The sequence below is a fragment of the Hippocampus guttulatus genome, chromosome 21, assembly GCF_054856545.1.
Source record: "Hippocampus guttulatus isolate MCC_2025c chromosome 21, RoL_Hgut_1.0, whole genome shotgun sequence".
Classification (NCBI taxonomy): Eukaryota; Metazoa; Chordata; class Actinopteri; order Syngnathiformes; family Syngnathidae; genus Hippocampus; species Hippocampus guttulatus.
The window spans coordinates 896491-918396 of record NC_141281.1 but is presented as its reverse complement, the minus strand read 5'-3'; the positions used below and the strand labels follow the sequence as shown (position 1 = coordinate 918396).

The following is a 21906-nucleotide window of genomic DNA, read 5'->3' as shown; positions in this document are numbered from 1 at the left end:
ATTGCCAAACAACGTAAAAAACATTTTGCCTTTGAATTTGCGAAACTTTTCAAAAAATGCAGGCACGCACCAAGTTACCTCAATCTAGATGAGAACATGTTAAATTCTCTAGTCTACAACTTTACAAACAGTTAAAATAACTTGAACTATAATGTAGCCTCTTTAAAATGGAGCCAAAGATTCATTACTCCAAGGCGTTATACTTTATTTTTGTGAGTTCTTCTAATATTCTCTTGATGAAGTGATTTCTCGTACTTCCCATGAAGTTTGTCTGAATGGATTTGCCGTACGTAGTTGTTTGAGCACTGCTGCCGGACCGCTGCACGCTAAACAACGATCCGGCTTCGATAGTAAAAAGAAGAATAAAAAAAAATAATCAAGAAGAAAACTAACCGAACTTTTTTATTCTCGAATTGCGGCTTAAGCACATTAGCCTCGAAGCAGGACGCCCGTCATTACTTCATTGGACCAAAACATTATTTCAAGCTTCTGGGCCTAGCTTAGCTTAGTTAGCCTAGCTTGCTAGCCGCTTTGTCGCGAAGCAGAGATCAAGTCTGAACGTAAACTGTTGTGATATTTTCGAAAAATGTGCGCAAGAGGAATAGCAGAGTACGAGGAGCAACTTCATGGGAAAAAAGAAGACAGCGAGGCTGTTTTCAAGAAGTCTCCATTTGGCTCACGGCGACCAGGTTAGTAACTTTCAATTCTTACTCTAGAGCAGTGATGGGACGATGATACCTCAAGGAGTGTATTGACCCACTTCACAAACTGTGTCTGCACTATATTGACACTGTGTTGGTCACCCAATAGTGACCCCTGCAGTAGTTATAAAATCATTGCTGGTAAAGAAATTCCTTGTGTAAATGTTAAACTGAGTTGGTATGTGAAATATAGCAAATTTGAGTTACAATTCAGATTTTTAACTTATGTAGAGAATTTTGGTTAAATCATGTGAAATAAAAGACAAAAGTAATTTGTTTATGACTTTTTATTGAGGTACAAACGTTTTTGGAGTGTCTCTGCTCCAAGGCGATTTCTCCTCTTCGACACCAGCTCTCCAGCCTCAGAAAATACTCTTTCACATGGTTCAGATGACGATAGTGAGCAGAGAGTTTGAAATGAAAGTTGATGCAGATGTGGATATGTTTTCTGGTTCCATTTCCAATATTGTAAAGGGTCTTGATTTCTGGGTGTGTTTGCTTCTGACAGGCAGCGTTGAACTTCAATTATGGAGGATCTTGCAATTATAAGATAAAATGAAGAAAGCAACTGTAAGGCTCTTTAACTGACTATTATATGTATAACAGGTCATTCACTTGATAAAGTGGGTGCAATGCGCCACCGTAAAAAAAAAAGTAAAAACAGTAAACAATGCTCAAAGGAGAAAAAGATTTACCAAGATCAAAAGTATTCCACACTGGGGAAAACTTCTTAGAACGATCCATAATTTTGCAAAACTCCAGCCAACAAACCCACAACATGTTGATACAGTTTGTGTCCTTAAAGGTTTTCTTATGTTTTCTTATCATATACTGTATAGTAAACAGTGTGGGACTTCACTATCACTGTATGAGGTAAGAATCAATGGCTTTTTATCACATTTACACAACACTTTATGAATACAAGTAATGAACAAATCTTAAATATGGCAGGGAATGTTTCCTTTTTTAGTTTTGATTTTGAGCAGCAAATTTGAAGTTACATGTTGGTGCTCACCAGGAATGCATAAGCAAAATTGCACAAATTTTCACTTGAAAGAATAGTGAACAATCTTAGTATTTTTTTCTGTTAAAGTTTCAAATAGTGTGTAAATTGAATACACTTCATCTTCAGCATGTTTAGTGCCACTTTTGTAAGTGGCCACGCCCCATTCCGCTTTTTTCATCACTAGCCACTCTCATCCCTGTGTATTTTCCATCGAGAGTGATCAAGCCAGCTGCCACGATTTTTCAAACGCTGCAAGAGCCAGTTTCAAAATAAAAGCCTTACAAGACATTTGACGTCCATGTATTAGTTGAAAGAGTTGTGTGCATTGCGTCAATCCAAACAACATACCGTATTTTCACGACTATAAGGCGCCATTAAAAGTCTAAAATTTTCTTATGATGCGGAGCGTCTTGTCTATGCGCTGAGTTCCAAAACCTGACTGACAGCCGACACGCTGTTTATATAGAGAAAAGGCGGAAGTGACTGTGGACAGGCATGCGGCAAAGAAGTCGGCCAATCAGTGAAGGGTGGGCGTGTATATATACATATATGGAGAGAAAGAGAGAGAAAAGGCAGACATGAGTGACAGGCATGCGGGGAAGCAGTCCGCCAATGAGTGAAGGGTGGGCGTGTAAGTGGACGCTAAAGGGACGCTACAAGCAGGTACCAACACCTGTATAGAGTGTGGCTATGTGCATTGTTGCAAAACAACTTCGGTTTTGGTTTTGTTGGAGGATGATCAAGCAGGGGGAAGCGTGTTGTTGTCGACACGGCGGGATCCCTTGACCGTTCTCCACTTCCCCAGGTCCTCCGCGTGTTCGTTTGATTCGGGCTGAGTTGATGTGCAAAAGTCAGAGGCTGGAAATGGAGTTCTTGCAAGATGTTTTACTGAACGTTCAGGGCACAACACGAATCGATTCGGGCTCCTGTGAGTCTCAGATTTCATCAGGAAGCCCCGAGCAACTACAGTCACACGTACATATAGGCATAGTATGTTAATTATATTAATTAGGGGCGGGCAGTCCTTCCCCTCATGTAAAAATCAGAAACAAAGAAAGGTCAATGCAGTTCGATCTTGGCATTTTGACAAAGTACAGACCATATCTGCTGGTCCACAAATCTTGAGATTAGGGTTCCTCTTCGAAGGCACTTGACAGCCTTCAGGGACTTTTACGAGGTGGAGGAGGCAAGAAAACCCTCGGGGGGCTGTTAATTAACCAAGTGAAAATAGAATCTAAACTTCACACTACATTCTTTGTTTCAAGTACTTCAGCAGATGTTCAGGACAGAGACTAGTGTCAAAGTCGACCTGTCTATGATACAAAGTTTTAAGCTAAACATATAACATATATAGGTGATATCTTCAATCCCTCTCTCGGGCTCAAAAGAGTCCGAAAACTTGTTCGAAAAAGCTCTCCCTCTCTCGGGCTCGTAAGAGTCCGAAACCCATAAATGCATCTGAAAACATTATGTAAACGTGATGTTTCAACAGCAAATACATTGGTGAGATAAATTCAAAACGATATGAAATGTGATAATAATAACGTAAACGTCAAAAATACTAATGTGTAATTCCAGCATGCAAAAATGGCAGTGATATAAAAATTCAAAAAACAATGTAATGCAAACTTAATCGATTATAAAATATGTTGCATAGCAGATCCCAACACTCTAGATAAAGGTTCCTGCTGGGTCTTTGTCAACTGCTCTAACCTCCTCCACAAGCATCACGGCGTACGGGGGAGGAGAGGCGAGATCCCTCTTCTCTATCGCAGTGGTGATAAGGCGTTGGCAAAGGCCTCTAAGGCACGGGATGCAACAGCATCCGCACAACGTAAGCAACGATGAAAATACAGCTATGGAAATCAAAACCGATGTCACGAGGGATTTGTATTTTCCGAACACGGCCATCCAATCGTCCCAGAAAGAAGTGTCTACTCCCGAGTGTGACTTCATCTCAATTGACAAGGCGCGCAAGTTTTGGAGAGTTCGGGTGAGGGAACCATCGGGTGCAGTGTTGTTAGGAATCACTGTACAACACTGCTCCCCGAACATTGCGCAGAGGCCTCCTTCTTTTGTCAGTAACATGTCTACCGCGATATGTGTTTGCATTGTCATCAGGGAGGTGGCTGCCAATTGGGCATGTACTGCCTCAAATCCATCCCTGGTAAAATTCGCGAGTCGTTGTTGGTTGTAGTGTAGGTAATTTATCCTATCCACATTTTTGTTCGGAGTTATCGGGAATATTGCAGCGATAATGGGAATGTTTTCGAAACCCGCAGCTACTTGATCTGCCAATTTGTACTCGTCGGGAACTCCCCGTGGAATCCCTATGGCGTCGATATATATTGGAGAATTTGAAAAGGGATGAGGGGTGTTCAATTCTCTGCGAACGCGCTTAAGAATGCTAGGTTGTGGAACGGAAATGTCTGTATGCGATGTAAGGGGAACAACCAAAATGGGGTAAATAGTCGACACCAGGGCGCAACGTCCAGTCCAGGCTACTGGGAGGACATTGAACAGTCTGGCGTTGCCGCAGTACCACCACACGTCTGCTCGGCCTTTCGTCAGTTGGTTGGAGCCATCTGAGTCGCTCGTGGTCACGACCGATCTGCACATAGAAAGAGGTATCTGGCCTACATCCTTGTGTCTCGCCATTGCAGAACTATCCTTCTGAAAACAAGTGCTGTTGAGCTGAATGTGTCTGGCATTAAATGTCGGTGCGTGTGCACTGGCGGGTGATAATGGGTGGATCGCGTCCCATTTCTGGCACGACTGGGGGGGAACATCTTGTGACATAACAGGTAAAATGCATGAGGCTCCTAGGTCGTCATCTATTGGTGGGGTCACTAGATACATCATTGGTCTGGACACCATACACACTAAGCAGTCAGTGTCGTTGTACGCCTCACGAGCTGCTACAGCTCTCTCCATCCATGAATTGGAGTTTAGGTCAATCACTCCTGTCGCTATACTAAATGTGTCTTCTAGGGTAAAGTCTGCCGTAAATTGTGCTCCAACATTAGGCTTCTGGTCTGTCAGAACCATTCCTGGTCGGTGTTTTGGCGCTGTCTTTGAAAAGGTTTGGCAAATGCGAATGGGATACCATGTAACTGAGTCTGCATATGGTGTTAACAAAAGATTCAAGCAATTTCGATAGATATACATTACGTCTGATCCAGAGAATGACTGTGTGTAGGTCTGCAATTTAGTGATGTTAATTTCCCTCCAGTCAACCGTCAGAGCTAACCGTGCATTGTCAGTACCTGAAGCCCCTACTCACCATAGTCATACTGTCAGCTAGCCTTTCGCATTCTGAAGGAAAAGGGTGGGAGGAACATGAAATTTGCCAATCCTGACCGGTGTATGCCACAGTTGAGTAATATGACCATTTAACAGAAGACAGATAATAATTATACTTCGGCGCCCAAGTGCATGAAAAAATTGTGCATGCGTCAAATTCAAAAGTTATTTGGGTGTTTCCTATCATATGCAAGCAGATGCCCTCTCTGGTGGAGGCTGAGGAGGAGAGTCTTCCACCGTATCCCACGGTGGTATAAGTGATAGCTTTGGGAGTGGGGCAGCGTTCGTTCGACGAGAGGGGAGTTTCTCGCCTGGCGGATGCGAGTTGCACAAGCAACAAACCGATCAAATACTTGGCGATCATTGTCGGTGGATACTTTGAGTGTGATGACAATTTTAGGGCAGACTACTTTAATTCAGGGTGAGTCGCTGGGATTGCTGGGTTTTTTTTTCCCCCCAAGATGTGAGCTCAGCTGCTGTTGGATTGCAGTTTTCCTGGGTGGAAGTTGTTGCCGGGTTCACTCTGGAATCGTCTGGCTCTGTTCGGGATTCGTCGAGTGTTGTTTCGAAGTCGTCAGGCGTTGTAGTCGTCCCAGGCTGGTCTCCCTGGCTGTTGATGTGATGGAAGCTGATCCCTGTGGGGCCTCGAGCTGGTCTGGTAGACGTCAAGTGGAACCACGTGTCTCCCTTTCCTTGCAGGCGAACCGCAGATGAAGTCCTCTCCGTCACCTTGTATGGACCCGTCCACCTGGGTTCCGACCACTTCCTTTTCAGAACCTTTAACCACACAAGTTCACAAACATTCATTAGCGGTGGAGCATCGGCCTGTTTTTCGGTCAGGCTGGAGAACGTAAAGGTCAGCTGTCGCAGCCCAGGCGGTCCCTCCACCTGCGATTCCTCCAGTGGAGCTGTTGGTGCCAGAAACGGTCTGTTGGTATGACATTCAAATGGTGTCCACCTTTTGGCTGAATTTAGTGACATCCTTACATTCATTAAGGCAATTGGGAGAGCCTGTACCCAATTTAGCTTAGACGATGCTAATGCTTTTGCTAATTTTTCTTTGATGTTCCTGTTCATTCTTTCAACTTGACCTTGGGACTGTGGGTGGTACACTGAACCAAAAGAGTGTTTTAAACCCAGGGCCTTCTCTACTTCTTGTAGATGTTTGTTTTTGAAATGAGTTCCGTTATCGGACCTGATTTTCTTTGGGAACCCATGAGTTGGAATGTAATGATTGATCAAGTGTTTAGCCACAACGTTCGCTGTTTCAGTTTTGCATGGATAGGCTTCTGGCCATCCTGAAAAAGAATCCACTATTACCAACAAATACCTGTATCCTGACACTGGTTTGATCATGTCAGTGAAATGCATCGAAACCACTTGACCAGGAGCAGTCATGTCCGGATCGTGAGTGCCCTGTGGTGGCTTCGTCGTAGGCATGCTGTTGTACCTGCTACAAACACTACAGTCCTGTAGTTCACTTTTTACAATCGTTCTCATGAAAGGGTGCCACCAGGTGTGGAGTCGTCTCAGTGTTTCATCCACGCCTACATGGCACACTCCATGGGCTTCACTTAGAAACTGTTTCAACTGTTTTTGTGGTGGGATGCATCTCCCATCCATATTCCATATTCCATCATCACTCTTTGCACCCCCTTTCGACTTCCACACACTCCTTTCTTCTGGACTGGCTTGCTCTTGCCACAACTTGACCGTATCCTCATTCACCTCTTCCCTATCGGTTAATTCATTCTCACTGATCATTAGTTGCAATGTGGGAAGATGATAGCCTGCTGCCTCTTTTGCCGCCTTATCAGCCGAATCATTTCCTTTTGCTACAAAGTCTGAGCGTTTGGAATGTCCTTTGCATTTAATGATGGCCACTGCTTTGGGCAGCATTAAGGCATCTCGCAATGCTAGCATGTCTTGATGATGCTTAATTGGCGTTCCTACAGCAGTCACAAAATCATTTCGTTGCCACTCAGCCAGAGCCGTGTGTATTACCACGTGCACATATGCTGAGTCAGTGTAAATGTTGGCAGTTTTTCCCTGGGCTAGCATTAAAGCTGTTTGAACCGCAATCAGTTCAGCTCTCTATGCTGATTGAGGACCTGTTAGTCTTTTTGCTACTACCGTCGTGAAGTCGTCATCCGTCATTCGTGTCACAGCGAATCCCGACTGGAGTCCTTTTTCTCCTTTGAAGCAACAGCCATCTGTAAACAGTATCATGTCTGGATTATTCAATGGTGTCTCATACAGTTCTTCTCTGAGCGTGTTTTCGTCCACTATCCGCTGTGTGCAGCAGTGTGGTTTTCCTTCCATCATTCCTTCGGCCATGTTGACGCCTTCGTGCGTAAACAAGATGTGGGGTTGGGTTAGTATTGTCTCGATTTTTCTTTGTCTCCCTCCTGTCATGGTGAATGCCTGGCTTGTGACGTATTGTACAGTGCTGTGTGATGTGCGGATAGTGAGTGGATGATGTAAAACTATGTGCGATGTTTTCTGAACGAGCCGAGCAAGAGCTGAGGCAAAAGCCGCACATAAAGGATGTCGTTGTTCATATTTGTCAAGTGGAGTGGATGCATACAAGCAAGTGTATCGTTCACCAACTCCCCCTTTCTGAAAAAGCACAGCAGACACACTGCTTGATTTTTCAGACACATCAAGAAAGAACATTTTGGTGTAGTCTGGAATGGCCAACGAGGCCGCAGAGGAAAGAAATTGTTTCAAGCTGATAAACGATTGGTCTGCATCAGAAGTCCAGGTAAGAGAGTGAGTTAAGTTTTGCATGCCTTGGTCATTAACCATGGCGCGCAAAGGACGTGTGAGTTCAGCGAAGTCTGGAACATGGTGTCGAGAATAATTACAAAGTCCCAGGAAGGCAAGCATTTGCTTGACATTGGTGGGTTTGGGATGGTGCAAGATGTCATCCTTGTGTGAAGGTGACATGCCTGTCCCGTCCGTGTCTCGAAATGAGCCGCCCAAGGAATGAAACTTGAGGGCGTGCGATTTGAAGTTTGCTCTTCGAGCATTTCAAGCCAATCGTTGCCAAGTGAGCAAGCAGAGATTGTGTGGCTTCAACACACACAGTTTCAGAAGGAGCAGCCAGCAGAATGTCATCAACATATTGGATCAATAGTACTCCGGCTGAGAGAATTAGTGGCGCCAAAAGTTGCTTCAAATAGGCATTGAACAGGCCTGGAGAGAGAACAAAGCCTTGTGGCAGTCGGTTGTACGAATAGCACTCACCATTCCATGTGAATGCGAAATACTCCATCATGGAGTCATCAAGCGGGATGCAAAAGAAAGCATTCGCCAAGTCTATACAAGTGAAATGAGTGTGGGATGGTGCAAGTTGAGACAAGGTTGAATGCGGGTTGGGAACAGGCAAGGTAGGTGTCAAGACAGCAGCATTGATGGCGCGTAGATCGTGAACCATGCGGTATTTTCCGGTATTCTTTTTTTCTACGGGTAGGATGGGAGTGTTATATCGCGAACGCGGAATTTTGCATAGAACACCCGCTTTCAGCAACCCATTTATTGTGTCTGTTATACCGAGACGCCCCGATTCTTTAGTTGGATACTGTGGAATATAAATCGGCTCGTGTTTTATTTGAAAAATGACTGGAGTGACGTCGCATCGTCCCACGTCTGTTGAGTCGGTGGCCCACAAGTGCTGTGGAAGTTGTTCGAGCATGGATGCAGCGAGATCACTATCGGTCATTTCTCTGCCATGATGCCTGTCCAAAAGATTATGTTCAAGAACTGAAAAGGGATAAAATGCATCACATTGGATCCAGTAGGCATCGAGAGATGTGGAATACAACAGGTTTTCGTGTATTGTTTCATACCAATCAGTCGCCGTTGTACACTCCCTCACGAATGGACCAAGATCCTCGGCTGTGTGTTGTGGAGAAACCATCAGCGAGACATGTGGATGGCAGGGTGGCATATACGGGTCGGACGGATCTGCCATCATGTACCATTTTTGTTGTTCGTCTGTTAGAGAAACCGAAAAGGCTACTCCTGGCTTTCCTACAAACAAATCGCCCATGTTCAATTGCCATGTGTTTCCCTCAACTTCCTTAAATGCTTCACTGTACACTTCATCACTTTTTCTGTCATAGTAGAGTGTGCAATGCATGCAGTCCGACACCATATCATAAGTGCGAAGGTTGCGAACCCAAGGCGACCATTTCGTCCAGAAACTCTCCGCCTTCCTCCAATCAGTTGAATCTGTGTCCATTCTCGCCCAGTAGATGTCAGCAGTGGCACAGGCAATTGCAGGTGAGGTAACTTGTCTCTCGAATAGCTGTAGTTGAGCGTCCGTGTGGACAGATTCAGTAGAGCAGTGGCAGGAGTTCCCATCAGGGAACTCCAAAGTGAGTCCATCAGGGCTGCATTTTATGATCGGGGCCGTCTTGATGAGGAGATCACGACCCAACAGGTTCACTGGACAATTTGGTGCAAAGACAAAAGAGGGCATCAACGTTTGTGAGTAACATTGAGTGCGGACAGGGGTAGTCATGTGCAGGGTGGTTTCCTCTCCCTTGAATCCAACTAATGAGATGCCGCCGGTAGTAAGGGAACTTTCTGGTGGTAAGGTCATGACGGTGGAATGTCGCGCTCCAGTGTCGACCATGAAAGGTGAGAGAAGTTCCTCCTACCGTCAAGTTGATCATCGGTTCCTGCAGACCGCGGCTAGTGGATCCAGGGCCCCATCATTGCGAATATTGACCGGCAGTCGGTGGCAGGTATTGTTGGTTTGGTGGTTGAGGAGGGCCAGGTTGCAGAGGTGGCATGACAGTCTGTTGTGGTGGCTCGTTATAGGATTGTTGGTTGTAGTCTCCCCTGCCACGTGACTGTGCGTAGCCTCCTCTGTCGTAGCTCCTTTGTTGTCCTCTGCCTCTGCCCCCATCTTTGTCCTTGTGGTCTGGCTCGGCAGTCACGTGCCCAGTGGCCCATTTTGCCACAGTTAAAACATTGTCCTTGGTCACCAGGGGGCGCTCTCCGACCCTTGAATGGTCCCGACTGATACATCATGCACTCAGAAAAGACAGAAGGTGATGAGGTGTTAGCAGCCGGTGGAGTCACGGGCTCCTCCTTTTTCTGCAAGCTTTGGAGCTGCATAATAGTCAATTGGGATTCAACGTTCTTTCGCTTTTCATTTTTTGTTTCGTTATCTTTACTATGTCTCCGTAGATGGTGCTTCAGGTGAGACAGCCAGCGAGCGTGGTCAGCGCCAGGGAGATCAGGGTTTGACTCCATGGACTGGACTACGGATTTGGGAACCCCTTTTAGCACAGCCGCCCGAAATACTTGGGAATAAAGAGAGGAGTCAGTGGGTTGATGACCTGTTTTTAGCGCAAAATCGACTTGAGCGCGATCAATAAATACTGCTGCATCCTCATCCGACTTTGGAGCAAACATCAAGTCAGAGATAACGACCTCGGGTATGGGGAACAAAGCATCTAATGCTGTCAGTATTTTCATAAACTGTGTGCTAGTAAGTGCGATGTTGTCCATAATGTCTGTAAGTCCCGATTGTTTCAAAAGAGTCTCTAACTGAGACAGCGGGCACGATTGCGTCATCAATGCTCTTAGGTCACCTGCTGTGAGAATTTGACCTGTCGTGGCGCGCTGGACGGCTTTCAGCCAGCTCTTTCCACCATTCTGCATGGGAGGAAGTTTCTGCAACATCAGACTGAGGTCAGAGGGGGTGAATGGTTTATAATACATTGCTTGACATCCCGACACAGGGTCCACCTTGGATATCATGGGAGCTTGGAAAGCAATCGCTCCCATAGAACGAGTGTACATGCCTCGCGACCTCTGTGAAGCATCTGCATGTAATGAGGTGTCGATTTCAGTGTGTCGCGATGTACTCAGTGGTGAGTCTGGATGTGTATCTTTAAGGCTCTGTAACTCGCTTTTCATGTCAGTCATCTCCTTCTGCAGCTGGGACATGTATAGGTGTGTAGTCACAGTCGCCATATCCTTTCGTCGTTCCCCCTCCTGTATCTCCTTCTGTCTCTCTTCAAAAATAACATCTCGACCCTCACGGCTGCATCTCATCTCTTCCTCTTCCTGTCTGTGTGCTTTCTCCTCTGCGTCTTTTAAGAGTGCGAGTAGCTCGTCACTAACATTCCTCGGCACTTCTTGATGTCTTGTCAACAAACTTAAATTTTATAGCTCTGTCTAGCAATTGTCGCGGCTCACGCCTGTATTTCATTAGTTCGTCAAATTATTTTTGTATCATATCGATTGAAGCAGTGACCCCTGCAGCCAGCGAGTCCGCAGCTGTCTGTCTGGTCGGATCAGAAGGTGGTCGACCCGCAGCGCCAACTCCATCCCAGTCCACTTGTAGGCTGCCTCCATAAACTGACAAAATAGGACAAACTGGTACAGATGTATCTTTAAGCATTTGTTTTACGTTTGCATAAGGTGAGTCGGTGAAAGGGTTAATAGGCACGCTTTGTCGCCCCACGGCAGACTCACAATAGGATGGCGGCGCAGAGGGCAGCTGCTTGACTCCCACACTTTCTGTCTGAGATTCCTTTCTTGACTGTTTTACAGCATAGCCCATTGCCAACAGTCTGGCATTTTTTGTCCATTTTTCAACTTTCTTTAGACTTCCTCTCAGCTTCCTGCCTCTCGGAGACAACTTGTTTGTTCTTTTCACATCTTCCTCCAATTTTTCCTTTTTATTCAAACATGCTCTTTCTACTTCTTTCATCAGAGTCACCAAGCACGCAGCCGAAGACATCGGCGGGAACCAGCCCATGTCACAACATTCTCTCACCCACTCTCTCAGTTCATCCCTTTTTTCTTCTCTACTTTTCTCTGGCAAAGCGCCCACACACACACTACATGCACTTCTCACCTGATCACTTAGCAGCACACTACGGCCATGGTTTGGAATAACACGGGTATCGAACCACTCCAACTCCCTATCGAATTCCCCATCCATCTTTATACTTTAACAACACAAAACAAATTACAAACAAGGACACGACACACAGATTACAAATAAAGACACGACACACAGATTACAAACAAAGACACGACGCACAGACTACAAACTCCTCTTCTCCCCTCCTCTTTTTATTTTATTAGCGGCCTTATTTATTTAATTAACGTCACACAAATGGAGGTCAATTCTTTCCCTATCAATCTCGCCCTTCCTTTTGCTGTAAATTGAAATGTGTGACTCCCTTTATTCTTTTTCCCGGGAACCCCTTTTATTCGCGAACTGCTGTATTTAATATCCGTGAACTTCGTTGTCCACAAACTTCTGACTCACGAACCTCTTTATTCGCGAACCTCTGTATTCGCAAATCTCTGTACAAGTGAATTCTCCTGTATTCTCTTTATGATCTTATTAAATTTGAGGAATTCCTGTTTCTAAGATTCTTGACAGAACGAAACAACCCCGCCTAAAATAAGATCAGTCTTAAAATCAACTCGTCTTCCTCGAGGAATTCTAGTCTCTAGGATTCTTAACAGAACGAGACAACCTCCCTGAAGACGAGTTTTTCCTTTCCCTTTTTCCTTATTCTCTTGTACTTCACTTGTATTTCCCTTATTCTCTTATTCTCTTGTACTTCTCTTCTTTACCGGTTATTTTAGGCCTTTGGTTTAAGCCGCAAAACGAGGAATTATTACTCCTATAACTCGATAATTCGAGCGGAGTACACCCAGTAATACGTTTAAACTGGTTTAAACCGTAAAACGAGGAATTATTATTTCTAGAACTCAGAATTAGAGCGAAATACACCTAGTAATACGTTTAAACAGGTTTTCTCAATTACCAGCCCCAAACTAATTTGGTCTCAAATCAAACGTGAAGCATCACATCATATCAGTCAACAGGGCAGAAAATCAATCGAGAGGATAAATGTCCTCTTACCTTATCAATTATGGCGCGCCGAAATTCTGCCTGTTGACCGACAATCAGCTCGAATCACGTCGGGGTCACCAATTGTTGGAGGATGATCAAGCAGGGGGAAGCGTGTTGTTGTCGACACGGCGGGATCCCTTGACCGTTCTCCACTTCCCCAGGTCCTCCGCGTGTTCGTTTGATTCGGGCTGAGTTGATGTGCAAAAGTCAGAGGCTGGAAATGGAGAAGTTCTTGCAAGATGTTTTACTGAACGTTCAGGGCACAACACGAATCGATTCGGGCTCCTGTGAGTCTCAGATTTCATCAGGAAGCCCCGAGCAACTACAGTCACACGTACATATAGGCATAGTATGTTAATTATATTAATTAGGGGCGGGCAGTCCTTCCCCTCATGTAAAAATCAGAAACAAAGAAAGGTCAATGCAGTTCGATCTTGGCAATTTGACAAAGTACAGACCATATCTGCTGGTCCACAAATCTTGAGATTAGGGTTCCTCTTCGAAGGCACTTGACAGCCTTCAGGGACTTTTACGAGGTGGAGGAGGCAAGAAAACCCTCGGGGGGCTGTTAATTAACCAAGTGAAAATAGAATCTAAACTTCACACTACATTCTTTGTTTCAAGTACTTCAGCAGATGTTCAGGACAGAGACTAGTGTCAAAGTCGACCTGTCTATGATACAAAGTTTTAAGCTAAACATATAACATATATAGGTGATATCTTCAGTTTCTAAGAACCCCCGAAAATAAATTCTACAAAGAGACACGCCTACGAAGCTCAGTTCAAACTTCAAGCCATCGGTTATGCTTTTGGCATGCGTGCCCATCTCACAGCAGCGGTGAAAAACCAAGTCAAGCAAATGAACTCTGAGCTTGCCGTTATTCCCGGAGGCTTGACTAAAGAACTCCAACCGCTGGACATCGGCATCAACCGGGCGTTCAAAGTAAAGTTGCGAGCGGCATGGGAACAATGAATGATCGATGGCAAACACAACTTTACAAAGAGTGAGAGGCAGCGCCGGGCGAGTTACGCCACAATTTGCGAATGGATTGTGGCTGCTTGGACGAACGTGTCTGCTTGCACTGTTGTTCGAGTTTTTGGCAAAGCCGGCATCATTTCTGTGGAGCCACATGGCAATGAGAGTGACTGACAACGAGAGGGAACACTGCGTTTTTGATGGATTACCGGTACTTGCACAATTGTTCAATTCTGATACAGAGGATGGGGACTTTGATGGATTTCTGGGTGATGATTGATCGAAAAACGTGAGTACATTGTACGATGGCTAAATAAAATACAACGGAACTCCGTTTTGCTTCGTTGCCTTTTTAAAAACGTGTTTTTAGCTTGCGCGCATGCATGCCGTATGTTTAAGCTGGCGTATGTTTTACCACTTTAAAATTGCGCCCAATAATACAGTGCGTTTTGTCTATGTGTAAAATACAGAAATAGCACCCATTAATGAGACTGCGCCCAACCATACGGTGCGTCGAATGGTCGTGAAAATACGGTACACTTGAGGGGAAGTCAACTGTTTAAGAAACACAGGAGCTGTCTGGCACGCGTTTTTCAGCCAATCATGTACAAACAAACATATTTTGTTGACCGGTAAATCTCGGTCTCATTGGATACACACACCAGTCTGCAGCTGGAAGCAAGGCTCGATTTTTCATGACTTTGGAGCCTTATTTTATACATTCAAAATTGCCAGCGTTGTTAACACTCGACTTTGTGTTGTAACAAATGTACTCGTTACTTTTTTCTCGCAGACTTGAAAATTGTGTAATACTGTAGTATTCTTTGAAGCCTTTGTATTCATCTTTGAATCTTTGATTTTAGTGGGTAGCACACTATCAAACCCAAGAATACAGTTGGACTAATACTTTCTTAAAGGGTCTTAAAAATACAGCATGAAGTCACTAAATATGAACTAAGTACGAAAACTTAGTGTCTGTATCATGAATATTTGAGGTTAGGACTGCTTTTGACTTATCCACCACGCAAAATGTGCAATGTCAGACTCTGCACGAGTCTTTCTGAAAATAACCACGGATAAAACAAAAATAATTAATTTTAAAAAATCCTCCGTGAGCCGTCACCTTACCGTGGTGGAGGGGTTTGTGTGTCCCAATGATCCTAGGAGCTAAGTTGTCTGGGGCTTTATGTCCCTGGCAGGGTCACCCATGGCAAACAAGTCCTAGGTGAGGGACCAGACAAAACACGGCTCACAAGCCCCTTATGATCAATAAAATCAATGGCACTCAGTTTCCCTTGCCCGGACGCGGGTCACCGGGGCCCCCCTCTGGAGCCAGGCCTGGAGGTGGGGCTCGTTGGCGAGCGCCTGGTGGCCGGGCCTACACCCATGGGGCCCGACCGGGCTCAGCCTGAAGAGGCAACGTGGGTCCCCCTTCTCATGGTCTCACCACCCATGGGAGGGGTCAAAGGGGTCAGGTGCTATGTGAGCTGGGCAGCAGCAAAAGGCGGGGACCCTGGCGGTCCGATCCTCGGCTGCAGAAGCTAGCTCTTGGGACATGGAATGTTACTTCTCTGGCAGGGAAGGAGCCCGAGCTGGTGTGTGAGGCAGAGAAGTTCCGACTGGATATAGTCGGGCTTGCATTCGCACACAGCCTGGGTTCTGGTACCAGTTCTCTCAAGAGGGGTTGGACTCTCTTCCACTCTGGAGTTGAGCAGAGCAGGTGTGGGCATACTCATTGCCCCCCGGCTCAGTGCCTGTACATTGGGGTTCACACTGGTAGACGAGAGGGTTGCTTCCCTCCGCCTTCGAGTGGGGGGACGGGTCCTGACTGTTGTTTGTGCATATGCACCTAACAGCAGCTGAGCATACCCACCCTTTCCTTTTTGGAGTCCTTGGAGGGTGTGCTGGAGAGTATCGGTCTGTCGTGGTAAAGAAGGAGCTGAGCCAAAGGGCGAAGCTCTGAATTTACCGGTCGATCTACGTTCCAACCCTCATCTATGGTCACGAGCTATGGGTCGTGACCGAAAGAACCAGATCCCGGATACAAGCGGCCAAAATGAGTTTTCTCCGAGTTTTCTGCCTTAGAGATAAGGTGAGAAGCTCGGTCATCCGGGAGAGGCTCAGAGTCAAGCCGCTTCTCCTCCACATCGAGAGGAGCCAGATGAGGTGGCTTGGGCATCTGATTCGGATGCCTCCTGAACGCCTCCCTGGTGAGGTGTTCCGGGCATGTCCCACCGGGAGGAGACCCCGAGGAAGACCCAGAACACGCTGGAGAGACCATGTCATCCAGCTGGCCTGGGAACGCCTCGGGATCCCCAGGGGAGAGCTGGAAGAAGTAGCTAGGGAGAGGGAAGGGCTTCCCTGCTAAAGCTGTTGCCCCCGCGACCCGGCCGGATAAGCGGTAGAAGATGGATGGATTAAAATAAAAATCCACCACCAGTAAGTGATTCTGCTAGTCACTGAAAAAGTCGTAATTTGAACTCATCTGGCTCTCCTTGTAACCTTCATTGTAATTATCAACCATAATTCCATGTGTGTTTGTCTTCTCGTGTCTCTCAGACATCAGCGAAGATGCTTGTCCTGAGCGGTTGGATGCAGAGACTTCTCACATTAAAGAGGAAGAGGAGAACAACAAGGTACCCCACTTGAAAGAGGAAGGAGAGCAGCAGGCCCCTTCATTTAAGAAAGAGGAGGATGTAGAGCACCCTTGCACGAAAGTGGAGGTGGACGAGCCTCCCGACGTCAAAGAAGAGGAGGAGGAGAAGGGGATCTGCAAGTTGCCATCGACTGGTGTCCCTCTGAAGAGTATAAATGAGGAGGACAGAGAGGCGGAGCCTCCAAGCAGCAGCTCATGTCAACAGATGACAACACAAGGTATTGGAAACCACTGTGGACAACCAAAAGCAGCTCCACTCTCAGATAGAGACAACACATCGTCAACCGCTGATGATAATGGTGAGAAACCGTTCACCTGTTCCGACTGCGGCCGGAAATTCTCTCGGAAGGGACACTTAAAAAAACACGTAAGAACCCACACTGGTGAGAAACCTTTTTTGTGCTCAGTTTGTGGCCAAAGATTTTCTCGGAAGGGAGACTTACAAAACCACATAAGGATCCACACTGGTGAGAAACCTTTTTCGTGCTCAGTTTGTGGCCAAAGATTCTCTCATAGGGGAACCTTGAAATTACACACAAGAACCCACACTGGCGATAAACCTTTTGCCTGTTCAGATTGTGGCCGAAAATTCTCTCAGAAGGGAAACTTACAAATGCACATAAGAACCCACACTGGTGAGAAACCTTTTTCGTGCTCAGTTTGTGGCCAAAGATTTTCTCATAAGGGAAACTTACAAATGCACGTAAGAACCCACACTGGTGAGAAACCTTTTTCATGCTCAGTTTGCGGCCAAAGATTCTCTCAGAAGGGAAACTTACAAACGCACAAAATAACCCACACTGAGGAGAAACCTTTTGTTAGGTTAATTGTTTTTAGTTATGACACATTTGCATCGTATTAATGATAAATTAACCTTTTGTTAGGTTGATTGTTTTTAGTTATGATACATTTGCATAGTATTAATGATAAATTGATTATGCCTGCAATGATAAATTGATGATGCCTGCACTGAAGAATGCTGATGCTTTTAATAAAGATATACCTGTAATGCTTTTAAATAATACATACTCACATTGCTTAGCGCTTAGTGCACTGTGTGGCAGTTGAGAGACGCATGGTAAGTATTAAGACTAAACAGGAGCAAGGTTGGACGTGGATGGCGCCATCAACGCCAGCTGCAACTTGATGTTTTTGTAACAATTGCGCACATGTATGTAATTTACACTCACATTCACACACATAGTCAAACAAGTTCAGTGTGTCTTCAACTGCCCCCACCCTTTAGGTTGGACACACCTATGTAGTAGATTCCCAATAAATGAGGGGTGAGGGGGGAGATCCTTGGGTGACGTGCAGAGAACTGAAACCTAATGCTTCTCCTCGTTCCCCCCTGGTGCCAGAATTAAGTCTCCTGTCTCCTCCTTGGGTTTATTTCTATATGTCAAATTGATGGACCTGACATTTTTGGGGGCTCGTCTGGGATCGCAATATACCTGATGCCTCCAGAAGATGAGTCGACAGCTAGGAAGACCGTGGCCACGGCTGAAACACCCTTTTCAGGACTGGGTTTCGGCTCCTCCCCTGGGGGCTGAGGGTTGACGTGAAGCCGGCGGAGAGAGGACTGCTCTTCGTAGGTAAGGAACTCTTCAAAGGATGAATGAGTGTTTGCGCGCCGGGGCAGACGGAGTGGTCTTTAAATCTTTCAAGCCCTGAGCCATACTAGTTTCTATCAGGTAGATAGACAGAGTCGAGTCTTCAAAACTGTTGAGGGCGGTGGTGTCCTGTACGTACTTAAACTCCGCATTTATGTCGAACAATATCGATGTTAAATATACTCAAATAAAACATGCTTTCTGAGTGACTGTGTAATTTTGTGAGTGGAGGTTCGCTACCTCATCCGAACAGGTAATTTTGTGTGGCAACCGTCTGAGATGCAAGAACTTCCCGCCACGTTGGTGGTGGTAGACGGTTGGAAATTACCTCAGTGGGAGAGATTGTCACCCTGTTCAGAGGAGAAGTCAGCATTGTTACCTTAGGTCGGGGTTCGGCAACACGCGGCTCTTTAGTGCCATCTAGTGGATCCCTGGATCTCTATAAAAAATGTTTGAAAATGGAAAAGGTGTGGGAGGGAAAATATATTTTTTGTTTTAAATATGGTGTCTGTTGGAGTAAAAACACGACACAAATATTCCTAACGTTTCCCAATGCTGTAAAAATGTGTCAAATAAATATTACATTTCAACGTTTCTGTCAACGAAGATTTGCGTCATAGCCTGCGACACTCATTTCTATCAGCAGGGCGGGATGCTTGGCAGGTGGCTGTTGCAAACAACAACAGAAAAAAAAGCGATTCATGGACAATTCACAGAGTGCACTGGCAAAGAGGTTCTGGAGGACCGTGAAAAGCATTTTGAAAATGGTACACGTGAGCTACGATAGTCCAAAACGCTGAAAAAGTGCATCCCATGCCTCCACGTCATATCTTGACGACAGTTGGTAGGCATGCGTCTGTGTGTTGTGTATGCGTGGGTCGATCACGGTAAGTTACTGTAGTTGAACGAAAAGTAGATCTTAGGTCAAAAAAGGTTGGGCACCCCTGCTCTACAGAATGCACTGCACGGAAAAAAAAATTAATCATGAAGGCTCATCGTGTAATTGTAGCAAACTTAGTCATTTTGATAGTAGGCTAATATAGCTCAGATAGATATTGATACATGTTGCTGCTCCGAAAAAAGGAGAGCTTGTGGTGGTGGTTTTTTAAAACGTACACTTTATTGATGCTTTTAACAGTCTCGACAAACACGGACTCGTCTGCGTCCGACTCCGTGCCTTCTTTCCTCTCGTTCGTCTCGAGAGGCGTTCAAAGACAGCCTCCGAAAAACGGAAATTCACGATGACTTCAATGACACTAAGAAAAGCGAAAACAATGCACCAAAACAGAAAATCAAGCGAGGAAATCACAAAATAAATTCTATGGGGGCGTTTGTGAACACACAACAAAGGAATGAATAATGTAAACAATTCTGAGACAGTCCAGTCTCCTACATACATACAGCATGTGTTTCCTTCATTGTAAGTTTTATAAAAGGCATTTATTTTTTTGCAGCTCCAGACATTTGTTTTTTGGGGAGGGTGTTGTCCGATATGGCTCAACATTTTGGGTTGCCAACCCCTGTACGAGACATTAATCTCGCATGGCTATATTGTATTCTTGATCCCATTTAACACTGAAAGATGCACGGGATTTATCCCTGTTACATTATTACTAGAGCTGTCAAACGATTAAAATATTTACTCTAATTAAAAATGCAACTGTCATAATTAACTCAAATGAACTAAAAAATTAATCATGATTACTCACACATTTTTTATCGTTTCTGAATTTCTTTTTACACTTTTTGTCCTATTTTTTCCCCCATTTTAATGCTCTCATCAACTTGGAATCATGAATCGGTTTTCTATGTGCCAAATGCAAATATTTACTGAAATAACAATTTCGATTTTCAATTTTACATGAACATTTTTCACTTGGAGCAGTTATTCACCAGTGTTGTGTCCAAGGACCGGCAACCCGAGGCCAAGGCCAAGGCCAAGGACTTGACTCCGAGGCCAAGGCCAAGGGCTTGGAAAATTTTCCGGGCCAAGGCCAAGGACTTGAGAAATTTTCCGAGGCCAAGGCCAAGGACCAAGGACTTGCCTCCGAGGCCAAGGCCAAGGACCAAGGACTGGTTTTGAAACTGAGGCCTAGCCGAGGACATGTATAAAACAATGCTATCATACCACTTGGCAGGTCTTCATGATTTGCAACACCCCTCCATCATAACCCTTTGCACTCCCTAACGCTTGAATGAAGTGTTTTTATTCAAAGAGTAGAACAGTCAGGGTACGTGTTATTTATACTGAGAAAAAAAAAATCATATGGTATACATTTATGAATTAATGTTTTAGTGCAGTAGTTTCTTAATATGAAGCAAATATGAAGCAATCTCACACTGCAAAGATTAATTGACTGGTAATCATTAATACAGGTAAGTATTGATGTGGCTTGACATCCTCTTCCCAAAACGATGCACGTGTAATCTACGATCAATTTGACGAAAGAATTTAACACACGTCATCATGAGTTCTACCAACAGTTAACATTAGCATTACGACACCTTGTGACGAATGTTTTATTCATAAAGTTACCATGCTACAACCAGTAAATTATAGAATATCCAATACTGTTTCATAATATTTTTCACAGCGATTAGCCTACAAATCTAATGACCAATTTGCCTCGTAATCGTGCCTCGCGTCGTATTTCGCTCTCGCGTTCTGTGCATACGTCACAGGTGAGTTTAGTGATACGCCCTTTGGACGATTCATACGAAAAATCAGACAAGCATTCCCATTTCTTAAATATCGTAATCAGTAGACCTTGGTGAGTTTTTTTCGCCGCCATCTCAAACTTTCATCCACGTGATTCCTCAGTTTGCTGACTGAAATTACAACCCGCATGCGCACATCATCAACGTCATCTGTTGGGTCCCCCCAACACTGAAAAGAAAACAAAACGAAAGTAAATTAGAAGAAACACACTCACACATCACACCACATACACAAACACACATACAGGCCCAGTGAAATCACGTGGATCACAGTCAATTCAAGTGCGGTGACTTTTATAATTAAACTATTTTTCGGTACCGTGAAAATGACGCCACGGAAACGACACGCTACCGGTAACGATTGTTACTGTGAAATCCTCAGGCTTGCCGTAGTTTTGTTTGTTTGTTTGTTTGTTTTGACTGAGAAATTTCCTTGCGTCCCAAAAATGCACATTGTTTGGAACTGTGCGTCCCGTGAGAAAATTATGCGTCTAGGACGCGGGACGAGATGGCTGAATCTCTAACCATTCTATGAGTACGACTATTATTACCACTACCACTAATACTACATTAATTAATACCTTCAACTTCACAATAATAATAATAAATAATTAAATCAACCATGATTTTAAACTATGTATTATCAATATTCATTATTCCAAACATGAGAAAGCATTCAGCAAACATAACTGGAATCAAGCAAAAGGACTCCAAATCCCAACGGCCAAACCCGGAAGTGAACTGCCGACATTATTGACTCCAGCTGTAACGCAAATTACTTGGTTCAAACAAACATTCTAGTACGACCGCACAAACGTGACGACTGTGCAAAAATAACTAAATAAAAGACACCACTGTTCCAGAAAGTCTTTACACGCTATTTAATAGTGATGGCTCCAGCGACACCGATGCGTTGACGCATGCGCCGGGCTCACAGAGCAAACCACGTGTCGGCATGTGCTGCTTCATTACGTCACGTGATTGACACGTGAACTGCACCGGTGCAGTTTAGACTGCATCGGCTGCTTGGCAC

At 44.9% G+C, this 21906-nt stretch overlaps 2 protein-coding genes and 1 pseudogene across 3 annotated transcripts in view; 1 reads left to right on the top strand and 2 right to left on the bottom strand.

Annotated features, from left to right (window-relative positions):
• Positions 1 to 267: 267 nt before the first annotated feature.
• The window catches only part of LOC147186597 (uncharacterized), a 41188-nt gene continuing 19549 nt past the window's right edge, over positions 268 to 21906 (top strand). Inside the window, exons 1-3 of the mRNA XM_086101305.1 lie at positions 268 to 689; positions 16446 to 16841; positions 18010 to 18137. Coding sequence (XP_085957431.1) covers positions 587 to 689; positions 16446 to 16841; positions 18010 to 18095 — 585 coding nt within the window. The 5' untranslated portion in view covers positions 268 to 586 and the 3' untranslated portion in view covers positions 18096 to 18137. The remainder of the gene's footprint in view (positions 690 to 16445; positions 16842 to 18009; positions 18138 to 21906) is intronic.
• On the bottom strand, positions 5529 to 9667 carry LOC147186599 (uncharacterized). Of its 2 annotated transcripts, XM_086101302.1 has the most exons (4): positions 8862 to 9667; positions 8260 to 8775; positions 7144 to 7629; positions 5531 to 5787 (listed from the first exon to the last, which is right to left on the bottom strand). In XM_086101302.1, the coding sequence occupies exons 1-2, from the start codon at positions 9650 to 9652 to the stop codon at positions 8769 to 8771; spliced, it is 798 nt and encodes a 265-aa protein (XP_085957428.1). In that variant the 5' UTR covers positions 9653 to 9667; the 3' UTR covers positions 5531 to 5787; positions 7144 to 7629; positions 8260 to 8768. The 2 variants fall into 2 exon arrangements, with proteins under 2 accessions (XP_085957429.1, XP_085957428.1); XM_086101303.1 differs by lacking the exon at positions 7144 to 7629 and having other exon boundaries at positions 5529 to 5787.
• LOC147186598 (uncharacterized) lies at positions 9687 to 10626 on the bottom strand (annotated as a pseudogene).